The 21,106-nt window shown below is 38.6% G+C and overlaps 2 protein-coding genes across 2 annotated transcripts in view; one reads left to right on the top strand and one right to left on the bottom strand.

Annotated features, from left to right (window-relative positions):
• Nucleotides 1-21,106, bottom strand: part of LOC140926712 (uncharacterized) — a 737,711-nt gene that overhangs the window by 572,701 nt on the left and 143,904 nt on the right. The gene's annotated exons all lie outside the window — the stretch shown is intronic.
• The window catches only part of LOC140946874 (basement membrane-specific heparan sulfate proteoglycan core protein-like), an 11,263-nt gene continuing 7,969 nt past the window's right edge, over nucleotides 17,813-21,106 (top strand). Inside the window, exons 1-4 of the mRNA XM_073395980.1 lie at nucleotides 17,813-17,871; nucleotides 18,651-18,764; nucleotides 19,486-19,613; nucleotides 20,006-20,092. Coding sequence (XP_073252081.1) covers nucleotides 19,597-19,613; nucleotides 20,006-20,092 — 104 coding nt within the window. The 5' untranslated portion in view covers nucleotides 17,813-17,871; nucleotides 18,651-18,764; nucleotides 19,486-19,596. The remainder of the gene's footprint in view (nucleotides 17,872-18,650; nucleotides 18,765-19,485; nucleotides 19,614-20,005; nucleotides 20,093-21,106) is intronic.

Genomic DNA, 21,106 nt, shown 5'->3' with positions numbered 1-21,106 from the left:
TCCTAGAAAAATGGTTATTGATAATATTGAATGTTTACAAAATGAATTGGACCTTGTCGACGTCTGGAGAATTAAAAATCCGCAATCTAGAAGTTACACGTGGAGCCAAAAATCTCCACCAATTTTCTGTCGTTTAGATTACTGGCTGATATCAAACAACTTACAGGATTTTGTAAATACAACCGATATCATTCCCGCTATAAAAACTGATCATGCAGCAATTGAGTTGAATCTAACCGACTCCAATCAAAACTCAAAGGGGCCCGGCTTCTGGAAAATGAACGTCTCTCTTCTCGAAGATCCGAATTATCTGGAAGAATTAAAACAAAATATTCCACTTTGGAAAACAACAGGAAGTGATAATTTATCAGACAAAAGGTGCATCTGGGATTGGCTTAAGTATAATATTCGGAAGCATGCTATTTTGTTCTCGAAAAAGAAAGCCAAAGAACGATCTGCTATGGAAAAAAACTTACAACAAGTATACGAGGAAGCGACTAAAAAATTCGAACAGGACCCTTCCGACTCTAACCTAAATACTCTAAATGAAGCAAAAGAAATTCTAGAAAGTTACTATGAGGAAAAAACAAGGGGTGTAATTATTCGCGCAAGGGCACGATGGCACGAGCATGGCGAGAGAAGCACAAAATATTTTCTAAATTTAGAAAAGCGTAATCACGTCAAAAAACATATAAGAAAACTGCTAATAAGTGGTTCCATTACATCTGATCCTTTTGGGATACTAAACGAACAAAAACGCTTTTACCATAGCTTGTACAAATCAAACGTAACAGATGAGGATAGGGAAAATGGAAACGAATTTTTAAATAATTTGAATATACCAAGATTATCAGAAGAACAAAAACAATCTTGTGAGGGAGAAATATTTGTTGAAGAAATTACAGCCATCCTTAACAGTTTTGAGAATAACAAATCTCCTGGTAATGATGGAATACCAATAGAATTTTACAAAAGTTGCTGGGAATTAATTAGTGATCCATTTATGGAGTGTGTGAGAGAGTGTTTTGACCACGGTGAAATGTCAAGCTCTCAAAGAAAAGCAATCATAACTCTTATAGAAAAGCAACATAAAGATCGAACTCTCATTGAAAATTGGAGGCCAATCTCTCTTATTAACGTGGATGCAAAAATCATCTCAAAAGTGATTGCGTTAAGATTAAAGAAAGTTCTACCGAATATCATTCATCATAATCAAACAGGTTATGTTGAAGATCGCTATATTGGTGAGACTATCCGATCAATTTTCGATATAATGGAATTTACAGACAGTAAGAATATTCCAGGTATCTTGATTTTCATTGACTTTAAAAAGGCTTTCGACTCTTTAGAATGGCATTATCTTTTCAGTTGCCTTGAGGCTTTTAATTTTGGCCCCAATTTTATAAATTGGGTCAAAATGTTTTATACAAATATTCAAAGCTGTGTAATAAATAATGGAATGGCATCAGACTATTTTACTTTAGAACGTGGTGTGAGGCAGGGTGATCCTTTGTCCCCTTACCTCTTTATCTTAGCTGTTGAAAGCTTGGCAATCTCCATTCGTCAAAATGCTGATATCAAAGGAATTGAAATAGAAAATTACGAAGCCAAGCTATTGCAATACGCAGACGATACCACAGCAATCCTGTCTGATGAAAGCTCTGCAAAAACGTTATTTCAAGAACTAGAAGTATTTAAGAACTTCAGTGGGTTGGAGATAAATAGCTCTAAAACAGAAGGAATGTGGATTGGTTCGCTTAAAAGAAAAGATGAAAAACCTTTTGGTATTAAATGGCCCAGTGAACCCATAAAAGCTTTAGGAACCTTTTTTACATATGACCAATCATTACTTTACGAAAAAAACTTTCAAGAGAAGGTTGACAGCATAAAGAAGCTGACAAATATATGGTCATCTAGAGGACTGTCCATTTATGGTAGAGTAACTATAATCAAATCATTACTTATTCCCAAACTAGTTTTTATATCTTCGGTTCTTTCACCTCCAGGTAAAATCATCAAACAAGTGAATAGTATAATTTTCTCCTTTTTATGGAATGGAAAGGATAAAGTAACGAGGCTCTCTTCAATAAACAGTTATGAAGACGGTGGCATAAAAATGACAGATATTGAAAGCTTGGTCAAAGCTGTACGACTAGCTTGGCTAAAACGTGTTTTCAGCGATAATGAAAGTACGTGGAAATTTTACTTGTTTCATCTCCTACGTAGTGTTGGTGGTCTTTTACTTTTTAAATGCAATTATGCAATGAACGATCTTTCAATCAACTCGGTTTTCTACAGAGAACTCTTAGAATGTTGGTTAGAATTTCGAAATCTCTTTTTAGCTAACAAAGAACGGCTCTGTATAATTTGGAATAACAAAGATATAAGAATAGACGGAAAACCAGTCTTTTATAAATCTTATTATGACTCGGGGATATGTACTATTAAAGATCTCTTGTTCAATCTCGACAATATAGAATCCTTTAATGCAATCAATAACATAATTGAGAAAGCTAATTTTCTTACATGGACAGGTCTCAGGCATGCAATTCCTTCTATTCTGAAAACAATAGAGTATACTACCTTTACAGAAAATACTTATTTTACAAAGGGGAATGAGATTTTTGACATAGCGGAAAAGAAAACGAAAGACTACTACTCTTTAATAATATCAAATAAAGCACAATTACCTAGTAATGCAAAGAATTTAAAACATGATTTTGGCTTATCTGACGAAGACTTAAAAATTGCTTACAACCTTCCCCACCTGACAACACAGGAGCCTTACGTCAAATCCTTTCAATATAAAGTTTTAAATTCAATACTTTACACTAATGCAAAACTTTTTAAAATTGGATATCTCCAGCAGGACAAATGTACTTTTTGCAAGACTGAACAGGAAACATTATGTCACTTTCTATTTTACTGTCAGCACTCAAATATGTTGTTGAAAAATGTTGAACAGTATTATTTAACAATAACAAAGGAATTTCACGGGTTGTGTTTGCGAGAGGTTATAATTGGAATAACGATGTCAAAATGCCCCTTGTTAAATTATCTGATATTAATTGGTAAATTGTATTTATGGGATTGCAGAAAGAAACAGGTACTTCCAAACATCGAAGGTTTCAAATTTAAAGTAAGAATTAAATACCAAGTTGAAAAATATATTTCCACTAAGAATAATAAATTAGAAACCTTTTATGAAAAATGGCCAAAAGACATTTCTCCCCTTTAATTAAGTTCGTGAGTATGTAATTAAAAATGTAATCTTTTATTAGACACTTTTTTTTGTATTTTTGTATTTTTGTATATTTTTTTTTGTATGTGTGGTTATGTTTTTGTTTTTTATTTCAGAGCGTACTGTAAATATTAAGTGTTAATCTCTCTTTATCTACATAATTAAGTATTAATTAATTCTTTGTAAAATAAGCCTCATTCGGCAATTGCGCGGCTGTTTTGTGGCTGTAATGTATATAATTGTGAAATGTAGATAATTGTAAGTATGTCTGTTATTGCGGTTGTTTAGAACTTTGTAATTATCTTCTTTTTAAGTAGTTCTTTGTAATTATAGTAATAAATGTCTTGAATAAAAAAAAAAAAAAAAAAAAAATAGTTTTTGCTAAATTTTGAACTCAAATTTCACCTAACTGATAAACATAAAGTTCTATTATTTTTTGCTTTGTCAAACGATGTGCATCACACAAGGCTGTGACTGTTTTCCTCTCCCTTGAAGTCTTCAATAGATGAGCAGGTTGTTCAAAGCAGGGTAAAGCAGTTAGAGAGAACTTTGAAATTCAAATCTGAACGTTCATGGGACATTAATTCCTCTTTTACATCTTTTTAAAACTATATTAAGGATATGTTTGGATGCTCGGAAATGACTGGGTAAATTTTACAATGGAAAACGTTTGAAAAAGAGAAACAGAAACTAAGTTCCACATTATCTCCAGGTTAGTAACAACCTACTCTTGAACAACTGGCCAAACCTGGGAAACCTCCCAGTCTCAAAAAGTAAGATCTAAGATCACTCCCCCAAATATCAAGAACAACTAAGACATATGATCCTCTCTAGAATCTACAACTTAAAGTCTAAGACCCTCTTCTAATCTTAAGAACTAGGACCTGACCTTGCCCAGTTTGAACCTTGAAATAAACTTTAAACTCACACATACACTCAATTCGAAAGAACTTTTAGTCAGTTCACATATTTTGTGCAGAGATGCAAATTTATATTTAATACATGGAATTTGTTGATAAAAGGTCTTCTATTGTGTACAACTCACAGCTAATACAGGCTGGTTATCTTCATCAGCAATGTTCAAATGTCCAGATGTAACAGAAAGCTTGTTAAAAATGTATTCGCTTTTGAGGATTGAAAATGGGTAAAATAATATACAAAATCAAATGACAACATTTTTCTATATCTTTTTTAAATAGTAGTCATTTGTCATAATATAATAAGCCTTTCTTAGTGGTGAGTTATGCAAGTAGAGACCTTGATGTCTCAATTAATTCTATTCCACTCACGAGTGTTTGTTTTAACAGGTTAAAACAAATAGGCCTTTTACATTAGTTGATCACGTGGTCAACTGTCAGTAAACACGAAAAAAGCTGGGTGGCAAAAAGAGTTTTTCGCATACAAATTCTTCTAATTTTTGGCGGCCATTGCAACGCTACTTTTGAGATATACGGCTGAAGATTTACAGGTTACCTAATTTTAATATGCTCTTTCAGCTCGTGCAAACAAAAGTTTTCAAAAGGGAACTGTTTTCGTGTTTACCGAAAGTTGATCACGTGATCAACTAATGCAAAAGGCCTATTTACATAAAAAAAATCATCTAAAAAACTGCTTTTAGTTTATTATTTAACTTTTTAAACATTATTTTGACTTTTTAGTTTGATGTTAATCAATTCACATGAAGATTTAATTAAGTATGTTTCTTTGTCTTAACAACATTGTTTAAGGGATCATACCAGGCATGATTTACAATACACCTTTACATGAAAGATGGGTTTTTTGTCAGGCCTGACACCCTTACCAAGTCTCAACAACTTTCATCAAGCTTACATACTGTAATGGCCCTTGGTGATGTAGAAGCTTGCTCCAGATCCTCCTTGTTGTCTTGGTAACCAACTATGTGATGGTTATTTTACACTAGTCCTTTCCCTGCTCATAAACATCTTTCCTTTAACCTCCACCCCTTTCTCCCTCTGTGAAGTCAAATCCCTTCCAATTGCTGACCATGCTAGGTTATAAAGGGTTATTTGAGAGTTCTTAAAGGAGGGGAACGTAAAAGATGGAATAAGAGAAAGCGCAACCCCCCCTAAAGATTCAAAGCCTCATAGCCTCAATAGTATCATATCATAGTCTCATAGTCTCATATCACAGTCTCACAGTCTCATAGTCTCACAGCCTGACAACCTCCCAACCTCACAGCTTCACACATCACAGCCTCACAATGCAAACTCACAGCCTGTCAGTCTCACAGCCTGAAAACCTCTCAGCCTCACAACTTCACAGCCTCACAGCTTCCAGCCTCACAACCTCACATTCTTACAGCCTCGCAACCCCACAGCCTCACAACCTCACGTCCTTCCATATGTAGTTAATCAATAAAAATCAATATCAGAGATCAATCAATATGATCGATATTAATCGATTAAATCCACCGATTATTATCAATTGATACCTGAAATCGATAGAAATCGAAGTCACAGAAAAAATAATTTACCGATTATTATCAATTAACAAAATCGAGAACAATCGATAGAAATTGACAGTAATTGATAACAGTTTAAAATATATCGATAAAAAAATCACTATTGGTTTCTAATCGATATTAATCAAAGTGACAACTTTTATTCTTTATCGATTTCTATTGATTGATATCGGAAATCGATATTTAGAGATGACTGATATCGATTACTATCGATTATCGGTTTATCGATTGACTACGTCTGGCATCCTTACAGCCTGACAACCTCACAATATCACAGCCTCGCAGCCATACAGCCTCACAATCTCGAGGCCTCGCTACCTCGTGTCACAACTTTACAGCCTCGCAACCTCTCAAACTCACAGCCTCACTGCTCAAAGCAAAATATCGCCCTTTGCTTATTCCATGATAAGTAGTAAATGTATAAAACAGTACGCATGTTAATTTAAAAGACATAACTTAAGCTTATTAAGAAGCTGTGAAAGGAAACAAAGATCAATCAGGATCATCCTGTGAGAAACAATTCTCATTCAAGCGACACTTTCCTAGGCCTCACCTTTTTCTCACATAAATGATTTCAATTTACTGTCGTTCTCCAGTCCGTTTCTTGGAAAAAATACAGGCCACATGAGTGAAGAGAAGATTTCGCATGCACCAAAGCCAAAAGGTTTTTTTTTTGCCATTAGAAATCACACCGGTCAAGTCCTCGAGCGCTCATGTCGACTGCGCACCTGAATATTTGAAAAGCAACGGATTCGTACTCTCTGATTGGTTCAAAGGCGTACCACGTGACATGTTCTCCTGAATCGCAGCCAACAACAACCAAAAAATATGGCCGAAGAGTCGTCGAATCGATAAAATGGTCGCTTCGAAAGAATAGTACAATCGTTTGACGCTCTTTGCAGGGTACTAGTGGCTGGAGGAAAACTTGCCATTGTTGTTGCAGGCGAGGAAAAGACCAACAATGAGTACGATGAGCGAGTGGTTTATGACACACAGTGAAACGACGAGGTGTGATCATATTGAAATACTGCTGTGATGAGGATTTTAATCCTAAATCGCAGTAAGACTTCTTAACCACTAAACTAAGTTCCAAAAGTGTACAATTTTGGTCATTTCGGCTACTGTGAAGTCACAATTTTAAATTTGATTCAAAATTTTTTATAAAAATAAGAACTTGCGTTTATCTTGAAATGAGAATCCATTTCTTGTTTTAAAATTTTGATTTAAGAACGATGTGATTTAAGAACGACGTGCTCCTAAATTAAGATGGAAGAAACTTAAATCCAAAACAACCCCCTTAAAATAAGTTCAGTTTTCTTAAAATAAGAAATAAGGCGTCATTAAATTAAGCAGCCTCTCCTTAATTGAAAAATACAGGTTTTAGAGTGTAACTTTATCGTTGGCGTAACTCGTACTGCATTGGTTTCGCTACTTGTACGTTCAAGTTCGCTCCTACATTAGCTCACTGGGCTCGCTGCCAATTGGCAAAGTCCAACACTTGCACCTTCGGAGGGGCAAGCGTTAAAGAACAAGAAATTCAGTGTAATATTCTTTTATAGTGGGATTAAGGAAATAATTGTTTTTAAAAATGGTTTGTATGAAGTAACATCTACCATGGTATGTATCGAACAGGTAGAGAAATGGAACAAAGCGAACTCGACTATTGGCGAAACCCAATGCTACTAAAGCTCTTTTATAGTTTTATGGACATTTTCACAGTTTTTTCGACTTTTGACATGGACAAGTAGGGGAAAATCTGTCAATGCTACTGGAAAAAGTGCCTTAATATTAGTAAAATTACCAAATATGAAAGTGATACCACGTGATACGTCTTAATAGAGAGACATGTGGACCATTTTGGCAAATACGCACACAGGTCCATATGGTCTCAAAATCTTCCTACAAAATAACGTTTTTGCTTTCCTTTAATACATATTTAAACAGTTTACGGGCTTGTTCACATCAGAACGTGATGTTAAAAAAGGCTTTCAGGGATCGGTCATTATTTATGTAGAGGGGGCGGGGGGGGAAGAAGGGGGGTCTAGGCTATTTCCGATTGGGTAGAGAGGGGGCTAAACTTTATGATAAAGAAGTTTAGAAGACATCTTGCCTCAAACAACCCAGGTAACAACTGGACACTGGTCCACGCAATACACAGATTTTTGTAATAGAGTAGGTTAGTTTCATTGTTATGTAAAGTAACTAATCATCTTATGATCAGCACGTTACAGTATATGCATTTTAATGATTGCTTTGGAGAGCATAAAAGAGGAGATATGTGGTGGGGGGGGGGAGTCATCACGTAAGTGTTAAATAAAGAAGGAGGGGTCACTTGCTATTTACCTGGTCTGCAGGGGGGCCTTACAGAAATTTTGATCTTTCCAACATGTTTTTTTCATCCCCCTCTACATAAATAGTGATCGGTCCATTAATATGTTTTTCTTTGAGCTGGTACTAGAATGTTTACAAGCACAAGGTGAGGCGCCCTTCCTTTTGTTATGCAAACCTAGTGATGATGTTATCAACATGAATATATGTATTTGTAAGATCGCCAAGGATGAAAGTTGTCTAAAAGCCAAATGACTGCACCAAATAAACTTCCAAAGCGCTGAACAACTGAGGTGAAATTCAAATAAGATGTTTCGTTCAAATGCTGAACATAAATTTAGCAAAACATTATTATGTTGGGAATAATAGATTACACATGCAGCTCTATTGTCACTTTAATTTTTTTTTGCTTGTCGCTGAAGACAAGTGACCACTTAAAGCGTACTTTTTTGTGCAGAAATTTGGAGTTTAAAAGCATCGGTTGGAAAAATTGCGGCATGTGCGAGTGTGTGTAAATTTTCTGCATGTTTAGTCCTTTGCTGACTTTGAGTTTTTCCCTTATTTTGATCACGAGCACGGAAAAGGAACGTTTAATTATAGTCAACATTTATTTGTTTTCAGTTGTTCCGAATATCTTTAATGTTTTTCATTGAAAGCAATACTACATATGTTCACTAGGAGTATATTTCCTTGATAATTTTTTCGACGTTTATGAACAGAGAAAAAACTGAAAAAATGACTTGTTTTTCAATGGGAAAACTTTCAGATAAACCTATAAAGCAATGTTAATCAGTCAGGGTAGATTTTTTGTGGTGACAATAGTGTTTGTATCAATTTCCCCAGTCCCCGTCTGTTTTTCATGAATATGCAATGCCGTTATCGTGGGATCACCTGAAGGCAAACACTACAAGAATGTTTAGAATTTATCACGTTCCACTACTCAAGGTGTTGTTTTGTTTTTGTAAAAACAATGAGGAGTAACAGCGAGACAGACAGGAATAATTCTACACAGTACAAGGTCAATGGCTTTTAAATTTTACAGAAAAGTTTTTAAAAAGTCCGACAAATTTCTCAAATAAGCACGTGCGTATTTGTGTAAAGCATGCCACTCCCCTGCTTGAGCCAGGGAAGATATGGCTCTACAAAGTTGTGACAATTTACAGACATTTGTATGGTGGGGGTGTGTGGGGGGGGGGGGGGGAGTTTGTGCCCACCAGCATACAAACGTCTGTAAAATTTAAGCAACTTTGAGGAGCCAAATCTTTGTTTGTTTTCAACAAGTCACTTCCAAACTAGGTACGACAAACTATACAAGAAATAATTTTGTTATTGCTTGGGCTTCCATTGGAACTTCCGCGCTATAAAATGGGCTGGCTTGGTTAAATTTTTCTTCTGGTGCATTCTTTTGCATTCAGTCTTTTGCTCATGCACAAGATATGAGTATGTGAAAAATAGCTCAGCCACGCCAGGCCAACAGCAAGTCATATCGTGCCATTTTAGTGATAGTGAGGGGGCTTAAAAATGGTGAGCAATCAAAACATAAAAATATATATTTTTTATAAAAATGACAGCGCCATTGGTCAAAGTGCATGAAACAGTAAATGATTACATGAATTCTGCTGAAAATCGGTCTTTAGCAACAGAAATTGGCAGCAAGGTTCTTACATTGTTTAGATCGGTTTTGTGCAAAAAGCACACCTTCATCAGTGAAAGAACTTTTAAATTTCATTTAGCTCAACGTATGAGGATGTTGGCAAGGAGTGTGGGTTATTGGCACTGGACAATGTGAGAAAATGAAGCGATAAACATAAGCTTTCGGCCATGGATAACCTGCGATCAGGAACTTTTCGGGGGGAAAGGGGAAAAAAGACTCCCAAACAAAAGGGGAGAAGGACCACCTGATCAAAGGATAGGCCACGGACTATTTCTCTTTTATGGACTTTCCCTTCGGAGGTACACTGTATTTGACTGTTTCAATGTTGTGGCTTTAAGTCCTGTCAATGTTGGTTTGCTAATCAAGAATACATGTCCTGTCACTGAAAAACACATTAGAGATTAGGAAAAGTTTAAGGGTCTTTTTCTTACATTGGGTACTGAATATGAAAGAACTATTAATGGAAATTATATCTTTATCAAAACTGAAAAGGATGCTTCTTTCAGGCAGGTCATAGTTACTTGACACCTTCCACCTCAGTTCCATTATTTAAAGAACTATGAAATCATAAAAATCAGTGTGTGGTATGGACATTTCAATTGACTTGGTCAGTTTCCCAACTCTACCTAGCGTAAACATAAGTACTTTTTAGTCGGAAAAAAAAAGCAGGGACAGAAACAGTTTATGTTAATATATAGCGTTGTGTTAGTCTGAGACCACATATATGCTTGAGTTTGGTTATCTATTTCTTGTAATTAACCATTTCACAGCATTACACACATGTTTTTGGTGTGGAAATTTGTCACAATGCAAACTACATGTGTCAAATCTGGGTGTAAAAAATACATGAGAAAATGCACGCAAGTTTTCGGAAACTGCTTGTAACCGAAGTCACGCGTATTAGTGTCCAACCGCTTTATTTTATAAATCACACTCCTACGGTACTGTACAACCAAAAATACAAAGAATACGAAATTACGAAAAATGTAGAAATCAGTGCAAAATAACAAATACATCAAAGAAAACGGAAAAGCGTACAAATGGCGTATGACTAAAATTTACCTTAACGGTTTCTTGACTTAACGTTAAAAGGAATGAGCTGTTCTTGACTGATAAAAATTGTAAAAAACACTGACCGACAAGACTAAGTTTATACCAAAAAACTTGACAGATTACGTAACATTACGCAACGATCTTGACACCAAAAAGAAAGTAAACAATATAACAAAAGAAAACTATAAACAATTACAACTAATTGCAAGTAGACGCGAACAAAAAAAACAAAGAAAACCCTAAGTTCTAGAAGTTTCGTTTTAACACACCGGCCTCGAAAGGCAGACGGGCATTCAAGCCTTGCCTTTCTTAAGAAAACTAAGCGAAACTAGTAAACGAAACTTATTTAGAATATTCAAAAACCTTATCTACAATTAACATCTTAATTGCTTTACACAGTTCGCAACGTATTTATGAGCTAAGTGATCACTGCAATCAGGGACTTCCTTTCCAGCAACTGGCTCCTTTTTGTCCAAAACCTCGAAGAGGTCTCTCTGTCCTTACAAGTTACATTGTGTCAACAGCTGGGATTAATTATCGGCAGCTTCCAGCAGCAAGCATATCTTTCTAATATCTCGCTTCAAAGTTGCTCTGGCGGTTCTAACTGTAGCTTGTCGCACTGCACCATAGCGATCTGGTGTAACTTCTTCAACAACACCCATTGGCCACTGTCCACCCGGACTGTGCTCATCAGCTATGAGAACCAAATCTCCAACAGCTACATTCCGGCGCGGGCGAATCCACTTCTGCCTTTCTTGAAGAGATAACAAGTATTCATCTACCCATCTTCTCCAAAAGATGTTACTCAGGTATTGTGCTTGTCTCCAGCATTTTTTGTACTTGTCTGTGGACGCAGTGGAGAAGTCACCAGGGGCAACACATGCATTACGGTGAGACAACAAAAGATGATTCGGTGTTAATGGTTCCAAGTCATTTGGATCTTCGCTTAATCTTGTGAGTGGGCGGTCGTTCAAGATTTTCTCTACCTCGGCCATAACAGTGAGAAGGGTCTCGTCATTGACTATTTGGTTTCCCAGAAGAGGGCGCAGTATCTTGCGAACAGAGCGAATCATTCTCTCCCAGACCCCTCCTTGGTGACTTGCTTGTGGGGGGTTGAAGTACCATTGAATACTGCGCTTGCGTAAAGTCTCTGTGATGCGTGATTGATTCCACATTTTAAGAGCTTTCTTCAACTCACATTCTGCTCCTTTAAAGTTGGTACCATTATCGCTGTAAACTTCTGTTGTTGCACCGCGCCTACTGACAAATCTTGAAAACGCCACCAGAAACGAGTCAGTCGTCAAATCTTGAGAGACCTCAATATGCACTGCTCGCATTGTTAGGCAGGTGAAAATGCACCCATATCGTTTAACTCGACTTCTCTTCAACTTGACTGGCATTGGTCCGAAGCAGTCAATTCCAACTGCGGTGAACGGTGAATCTCCTGGCGTGACGCGAGCCATAGGTAGCGGAGCCATAATCTGTGCTTCCGGCTTTGAGTTCCATCTTCTACACTTGATGCACTTGCTGACCACTCGTCTGACCGCTGAACCACCTTTCAAAATCCAAAATTTCCTTCTAATTGCAGCAAGAACTTGACTTGATCCTACATGGCCTATCTGATGATAATGGCGAATAATCATGTCAGTTACGTGATACTTGGTTGGTAGAACTATTGGATGCTTCATGAAACAATCGATAGCCTCTGCATTATTAAGACGACCACCAACTCTGATTAACCCATTATCAGCTATTGGATTGAGTTTGCGCAGTGGGCTGACGTACGAACCGTCACTTAGGCGTTTCCCCGACACTCTAGAGATACTACGGCGTTGCTGAGCTTCAGTCATCAGTGCATTCAACTCCCTCGGAAAGAACAGCCTTTGCATGTACTTAATGACCTCCACTTCAGCGTTTTGGATTTCGCGGACGGATAATTCTCCTCTTTTGACGTCTTCTTTTGCAATCTTCCCTGTGCGATACAGCAAGTAATTCTTGAAGCGGCTCAGCCAAGCTAGAGCCTTTTTCAAACCATACCCTGAAGAGTAGTGATAAACCAACGAGTCAAACCCTTGATCTTGCATAACAGCATGCGCCTGGACTTTCTTCGATCTTTTGGCGTTCTGGTCATTTTCATCAATCTCAGGAAGCTGGGTTGGCTGATTTGGCCACTGGCTTTCGTCCTTCAACAAAAATCTTGGTCCCTCGAGCCAAATCTTCAGTTTGGTACGTTCATGAGAATTAAACCCACGAGACGCGTAATCTGCTGGGTTCAGATCAGAGCTAACATGACGCCACTGAGACGGGGTAGAGATATCGTGGATCGTTGCCAGCCGGTTGGAGACGAATGTCTGGAATCTTGTGTGACTGTTGTTGATATACTGCAAGACAATAGTAGAGTCAGTCCAAAACGTCACTTCATGTATAGGCAAAGTGAGTTCTTCCTTGATCTGCTTGTGAAGCTTTACAGCGACTGTGGCAGCCGTTAACTCCAGTCGTGGTACTGTCACAGTCTTCAGTGGAGCAACTCTTGCCTTTCCCAGTAAGATGCTACAGGCGATATTACCAAGCGCACCAGTTAAGCGCATGTATGAGACAGCCCCATATCCCTCTTCCGAGGCATCCGAGAAATGATGCAGCTGGACGGAACTGAGCTCGCCAAAATCTCTTGGTTTCACACAACGTGGTATGGCTACTTCGGTAAGACCAATGATGCCCCTTGTCCAGTCTTGCCACTGCAGAAGGTCGTCTTCTTGGACTATGTCATCCCAACCAAGCTCGTCTTTACATAACTTCTGAAGCAGTCGCTTAGCTGGAAGTATAACTGGAGCAGCTAGGCCAAGAGGATCATATAGAGATGAGGTGACAGAAAGAATCTCTCTCCTTGTGTTGGCTGTAATATTCGGAATGGTCCTAAACCCAAAGGTGTCTTCGTCCGTGTCCCACTGCATGCCAAGGGCGCGATCTAACGGTAAATCTTCTAAGTCTAGGTTAAGGTTCTTCACTGACGGTGCTAGGTCTTCCTTAGCGACTGAGGACAAGATTTCTCGACGATTACTGATCCACTTTGTTAAGCGGAAGCCTCCCCTACTCAACAATTCTGGCAGCTGCTCAACTAATCGTACCGCCTCTTCAGTTGTTGCGACCTATTTACCACAGTCATCAACGTAGAAGTTCCTATTAACCGTATCGATGGTTTCCACATCGAAGTCCGTCTTGTTGTCTTCTGCGGTTTTCTTTAATGCAAAACTTGCACAGGTAGGAGATGATTTAGCTCCAAAGAGGTGAACAAGCATCTCATGGTCTTCTGCTTCTTTAGAAAGATCGCCACCAGGCCACCACAAAAATGACAGAGCGCAAGTGTCTTGAGGAGACACTCTCACTTGATGGAACATCTTCTCTATGTCGACCGTAAGACCTATTTTCTCTTGACGAAAACGAAGTAGTACTCCGACGAGATTATTGGTTAAATCTGGCCCTTGAAGCAGCTGTTCGTTGAGTGACGTATTGCGAAATTTAGCGGCGCAATCGAACACAACTCTGGTCTTCTCAGGTTTCTGCGGGTGTATCACAGGATGGTGGGGAAGACACCAGACAGAACGGGGCACTTGATGTAGAGATACTTTCCTCGCGTGACCTTGTGCAATGTAATCTTCAACAGCATCCTTGTACTTCTCTTGGAGAACTTTGTTCCTTTCCAAATGTCTTTTCAGAAGATTTAGTCTTTTTTCGGCCATAGGTCTGTTATTCGGTAGGCACGGATTATCATACTTCCAAGGAAGGGAGAGCTGATAATGGCCATCGACCATCTGAACGGTTCGTTCCATTATTGCCAGGGCTCTTCTATCTTCAATCGACATCATTTCTTTAGATGACGCAGACGATTCGCCGAACTCCGCGTTGTACATTCGCTAAATTTGTGCTGACAGCGTTTCTTGGCCTCCACTTAAGAAACTGACGGTCGCTTCAGGGTTGCTTGAACCGCCAACTGGTCCGATAAGTGTCCAACCAAGTAATATCCGTGCAGCGCAAGGCTGTTTACGGCGACCACGGCGCTCTTCAAAGACCCAGTGCGCCTCGGGAACATCATTGCCGATTAAGATGGATACCTGTTTATCGAGCTTAGGTATACTTATACCCTGCAGATGCGGCCAATCGCGGATATCTTCGGTGCTGGCTATGCTTTTCTTTGAGACAGGTAACTTGTCAACAGTCCACACACGATCTAGTCGTATGCATTCATCTGACGACAATGTTCTCACAGTAAGACTAACTTCTTCTCCACACCGTTTGGTTCTCTCGGCATTAATCGTAGTTAAAGAAAATGACGTTGGAGAACCTCTTACTCCTAACTCATCCAGAAGGCGTCGTAGACACAAGGTGGTGTCAGAACCATCATCAATGAAAGCATATGTCTCCACTTCTCGTCCACCTTTAGCAGAGACTCGGACGGGCACAATCCTCAAACTAATTCTGTTTTTTCCGGCATTTGTCGCATAATCCGCCCCGGCCTCGATGTGGTGTGGACTTGCTTCAGCCAGATCTTCACGAGTCGCTGTTGGCCCGGTAACAGGATCTTCAGAATCACCTCGCGTTCTTGAAGTCTCATTTGAAGCTATGGGAGCGCTCAATGAATTAGGTGGGTGCAGCAAGGAATGGTGCCTTTCTCTACAGCCACTCAGCAAGCAAGCATCAAGACTCCTGCATCGTCTAGCGATGTGATTAGGCTTCAAACAATTTTCACACAGATTTTGTTTCCTAACAAGGTCCTTCCTTTGAATATATCGTTTGTCCCGGAACTTAAAACACTTCTCCAATTCATGTCTTCCATCGCAAAACTTGCATTTGACTTGACCATCCCTTGCTGACCTCTGATTTTAGCGTTTGCTGTTGGCTGTATTGGCTTGATTACTAACATCCTTCTCAACTTGAGTCAAAGCAAGCACAGTACCATCACCATCAGCTGCTTTTCTTGGTTGTTTTGTGACTCTTGACTCTCCAAGCTTGAATCCAACTAACTTCCCGAACTCAGTGTTTGCTATCAGAGCCCTTTTTTCGAGAAAGTCTGCCAAATGAGAGAAGGTTGGCTCAGATCCCATTTCCAAAATCTTCCCCGACTCATCCGCCCATTTTGCCTGCATGTGCACAGGAAGACGCATAACGATCGTCTTCAGAGTGTCCAAAGAGTTTATATCGGCTTGATAGCTTAATTCCGCAGAATTCAACAAACAGATTCGCATGTCCCTTGCGAGCTGTAAGAGTTTCTCTCTATCAGAAGATTTTAGCTGTGGTCCTTTGACAACTTTATCGATGAACGATCGGATGATGACATGACGTTGTCCAAAATTCTTTCTACGAATTTCACGAGCAGCTTTGTATCCTTCAGGCCCTGGCAGAATTACACAGTTTTCAATTGCCTCCTTAGCTTTGCCAGTGCAATACTGGATTAGATAAGATAGCCTTACATTGTCATCTGTAATCGAAGATTCCACGTTTAGCTCAAAATTCTTAATAAGTCTGGGGTACCTTGAAGGATCGCCATCAAAGTACAAGAATTCCCGCTTTGGCATGTCTAACTTCTCAAGTCCAAGAACAACTTTATCGATAGACATCTGCTGTTGCTCCATAATCCTTTGAAATTTAACCGTTGTTTCGTCAGTGCTATTTCCAGTAACATTCTTCGCTTCCGGTATGTCAGCTTTCACTTCCGGTAAAGCGTGCGGTTTGGTTTCCGGTAAAACGCATTTCTCAACATCCGGTTGACCAGGAACGGCGGAAAGTGACAATCCTTCCAAATATTTCCTCACGTTCTCGTGACCTCTATCTGATCCTTCGGAAGAAAAAAACAGAGTCGAAATCAACCTGCTCTCCCAGTTTGGCTTCAATCTCAGCCTGTTCTGCGTCAATCCTGGCTAACATTAATTCGCTTCGAATGTTCAAACGTTCCTTCTCGGCTGACAAACGCGTGTTTTCTTCTTGTAATCGTAACGAAATTTCACTTTCCTTTATCTCTTGTTCAGCCAGAAGCCTTTTCACTTTAAGCTGAGCCATTGTACACTTGACATTCCGTGCCGATAACTGACTTCCTCTTTTAGAACTCTTTTCCCTTGGGTGTAATTGACTCTTGGCGTCTTATCGCCGCCAGTTGCATGATCTTGAGTCGCATTAGGTGTTTTCGTTTCCAACAAATCACTACGCGCGCCCGCACGGGAAACTGAAGGATTTGTACTCTGAGTTCCTTGAAAGGCACCCTCTAATCGTACAACAGGCGTTTTGGAGCTCAAATCAAACCCAGAAATAGTCGCAATTCCTTCACCGTAAACTCTTCGACTTATTGGGGTGTAATTATATACTGTATATTTAATAATGGTATTATTTTTCTTAAAAAAAAATCACCAGTGCCTTACGGAATCAAATTTGCATAGTGGCATACAAGGACGGCCGGCATCCAATTTTTGGAAGTAACGAACAATAAAATTTTCAAGATTGGTTGGACGCTTGTTCAAATTCTAATAAGGACCACTCTTTTTCACCGTGTCTATCAATTTTGGATGGAAGATCTCAATTTTGCACCTTTTTGCTAAAAAGCGTATTATTTCTAGTATTTATTAGTTCCGTTATTTGGAGTTGGGGCCGGTTTTTTTTTTAATGGAATTTTTATTAAAACGTTCAAGATCTCTTTTTCAATAGGTTGTTCCAAGTAGAAAAACATTTTTCTGGTCTGCCATCTTCCTTAATGGAGTGAAAAAATTGATTCCTTAATTATTGTCACCGTGCCACGAGCAAGGGAGATAAAAATTCTAGAGCCCCGGCAAGATTCGAACCCATGGCCACCCAAATCTCTCTATTCAGTGAGCAACGGAGAAACTCTAAGTGCTAAGTTAACATTTTGGTCTCAAGAATCTCCAAATTTCATTTACCGTGCTTTGAATTTGCCATCTGCGCATGCCCCGTCAATATCTAAAGCTATACGTTCCCCTTCCCTGATATATTCTGTATAGCCTATATGACGTTAAGCTGGAAACTGCAGTGAAGTAAGGAGCGAGATACGGAAAAGCCAAAAACATCGAGGAGTGCGTATGTCCTCCGGAATACACTGGTACATCTTGTCAGGTGTGTCTATCATAATGTAAAAAAAGGTCAATTACACATCGGCTTTCATTCGTTCGCCACACTTATATATCACCTATCTCTCATTTCATGCCATATTAACTTCTTTAGTGAAAAGCCCTTTTTTGGTTTGGTTAGTGTTAATAAAGTGCAGTTCAATGGATAAGAAGCCCTTTAGCCTACTTTGGCATTTTTATCTATTTATGGATTCATTCATTTTTATTTATTTATTGTTATCATTATTTCTTTTTTTCTAGTTAGCCATTTTTGTCTTGACCTTGCACAACTTTCAACGACATTCCTATCTTTATCAAGTGACTGAACCAACAGAAAAAAGAGACAATTTAAATTTATGGAGTCGCAATTTCTGAACAAAGAGGAAGGATTATGCAGGGTCAGACAGTTCCCAACATAAATGGAGGCACCTTTGTTTTGATTTTGGTGTTTGTCAACTTTTATAAACAATCTCCTCTACCAACTATCGATAGTGTTTGTTTACCAGTTTAGATTGTATTTTGTAAATCTGATGGACATTTTCTTTTTGAGTGTCTGATTCACAAGACGAAGAAATGTATTCCTTGAGAACTCAACTATCTCTTGGTAGAACTGGCGGAAGGTTTGAAACTCTTCTGTCTGAATACAAGATATTTTTGAAACACTTTTTCCATAGTTGTGTAGTCTCTAGCCTAACGTCCACAATGACAAAAACCTGTAAAGAAAAAGTCACATTGAGTCTACCACGACAGTGTATTGACCTAATCACGAGTGTGTTCATTCTGCAGCAATGTGCGCCTGGATATACGCGCTTGTACCAGGGTCCAGACTTCTCTCCTTGCCTACTGTGTTCCTGTTATGGGCATTCAAAGGAATGTCACCCTAAAAATGGCCAGTGCTTGGTGAGTATTTATATTTGCTCTCTTTGTTCACAATCCGCAAATCGCATTAAAAACGTTTAGAGCGTCTGCGACGCAGGCAAAAAAAGAAATAATGTTGAAACCTCACCAAAACCTGTAAACTCATCCTAATCGACGTGGAGAAAAATCAAATATTATTGTTTTGCTGGTCTTTTTAAATGAATGTTCAAAGGTATTGTATTTCTCACAAGCCATTTTGAAACATTAACAAAAAATGGATCTAACTCTATGACGCCCCTACTCAGTGAAATAATCCAGTTTCTAGTTGGCTATCGCCTGTTGAATGAAATAAGTGAAGGAGCATATATTTTTTTACAGGCGTAGCCTCCATCTGAAGTAAACATAAATTATAAGACGTTGTATGAGAAATATTCTTTGCTCACTAAATTAATAAAATGTGCATTGAATATCGCCCTGAAGCTCAACTTTAGCCTTTTCTTGTTTTTCTTTGTGTTCTGAATACATTTCAGACCTCCTAGGTACTGTTTAATGCCTTTTTTTGAGCGACCGTTTTTTCACCCAGACGACAGTATGGTCATTTGAATTTTTTAAAATTTTATTCTTAAAATCGCACTTGTAGAAATGTCTTTATTGTGTTTATAAAGACCTTGCACTCGCTTGTTTTATATGTAATAATATTGATTATCTACATTCTTTTTGATAATTATGTATTTATTACTGTTTCCTTGGTTGCGAATTCCAGGCTTGTGATCGCAATACCGCAGGTGTCAAATGCGAGAAGTGTGCTGTTGGTTACTATGGCGACGCCACCAAAGGAACGTCTAAAGACTGTGAACCGTGTCCGTGTCCTCTGATGACCCCATCCAATCAGTAAGGACCTCAGAGTTCCGGTTAATTCCTGCCCACCCATGAGAGGCCCATGGGAGCTCTTTCTTGTCCAGCTTCAATTTTATCTTTGCAATCCTTTTTAATACGGTAATTTATGAAAATGATTTTAAATCAAAGGAAAAAATTAACCCAAGGATAAAACCAAAGCAAAAACTAAACGTTGCCTATTAAGATTCCGGCCTCAGATGTCCTGTTTTTTCTAAGCCTTGGGTTCCGAAGATGTTGGCTATTGCATCGAACATATCATCAAGCTACGCTATGAAGCCATTATGGAAACTCACACAATGTAAACCACTCTTGTCTCACCTTATTTACTCTTAATTGGAGAGTGTGACCTGATTCTGATCAATGGTGCTGATGTAACTGTTTAACAGGTTCAGCCGAATTTGCAAGCTAGACACGGACGGCAGACCAACGTGTACCTCATGTCAACCTGGTTATACTGGCAGGAACTGTGAAAGGTATGTGGATAATTCTTCTGAGTCCCGTTCTTGAGAGATATTTCTTTCTTTCCTTTTTAATGTATTTTTTTGGCTTGTTTGTTGTTGTTGTTGTTTTTTTTTTCTATTGCTGCCGTTGTTTTTTTTTTTACGTACTCGTTGTTTGTTTTTCTTAGTTTTCAACTTAGTCTAGAAGAGCTATTATTTGTTTATCCAGGACCGGTTTGTTTGAAGTTGGATTAAGATAACCCAGGGTTAGTGCAAAATTTAAATTCAGATATGAAAGCTTAAAAAGTACATTTAGTTTAATTCCTTTTGTCAACAAGTTGTTGATTGGATGCTCTTAAAAATAACAGAGAAAACTATCCGAGAAAATGCCTTTGAACAAAAGAAACAGAAAACCAGGTTAAATTTAACCCTGGGATAAGCGCTAATCGGTCTTCGAATAACTAGGCCCAGGAGATAATTCTTTGGTCCACCCATCAACGCATTGCGTTATCGTCATTGTAGATAAGGTCAAGTGCTCCTTTTTAGTGGTTTAACCGGTTTGGCAGGATTGCGATAATGCCAAAGTCTATTTTCGTAACTATGCACGTTCTATCTCCTGTACGCTTTCATTGTCCGACAATTGTTAAAATTCCGGTTCACTGATTCGGTCAATACCAGGTTAATTTCGCTGAGGGTAAAAGGCGAAATGAGTTTGCGGAATGGCATGTGGCATGGCTTGCGGAATGACATAATTATGCAGAATATAAAATATGGAAAGTGGCGCAAAGAAATAAATTAAATTGAAAAACATGCGCGCGTCTTTGCCGCGCCTTTTTTGGCGCCAATTTGAGTGAGCAACTTTTTTGCTGGTCCATTTATTACTGCTGGCTTAAACCAACAAGGCAGAGCAGAAAGTAGCGATAAGCTTTACTGCATTCGTGTCTTTGTAATACTTTGTTTATTTTTGTTGCTTTAGACAATACTTTTCCTCTTTCTGCCCACCATTATAATAAAGTCAAATGTCAAAACGCTAGAGGGAAAAGAACG

Source organism: Porites lutea, chromosome 1 (genome assembly GCF_958299795.1).
Source record: "Porites lutea chromosome 1, jaPorLute2.1, whole genome shotgun sequence".
In the NCBI taxonomy this organism is placed as follows: Eukaryota; Metazoa; Cnidaria; class Anthozoa; order Scleractinia; family Poritidae; genus Porites; species Porites lutea.
This window is presented reverse-complemented; position numbering and strand designations above follow the sequence as displayed.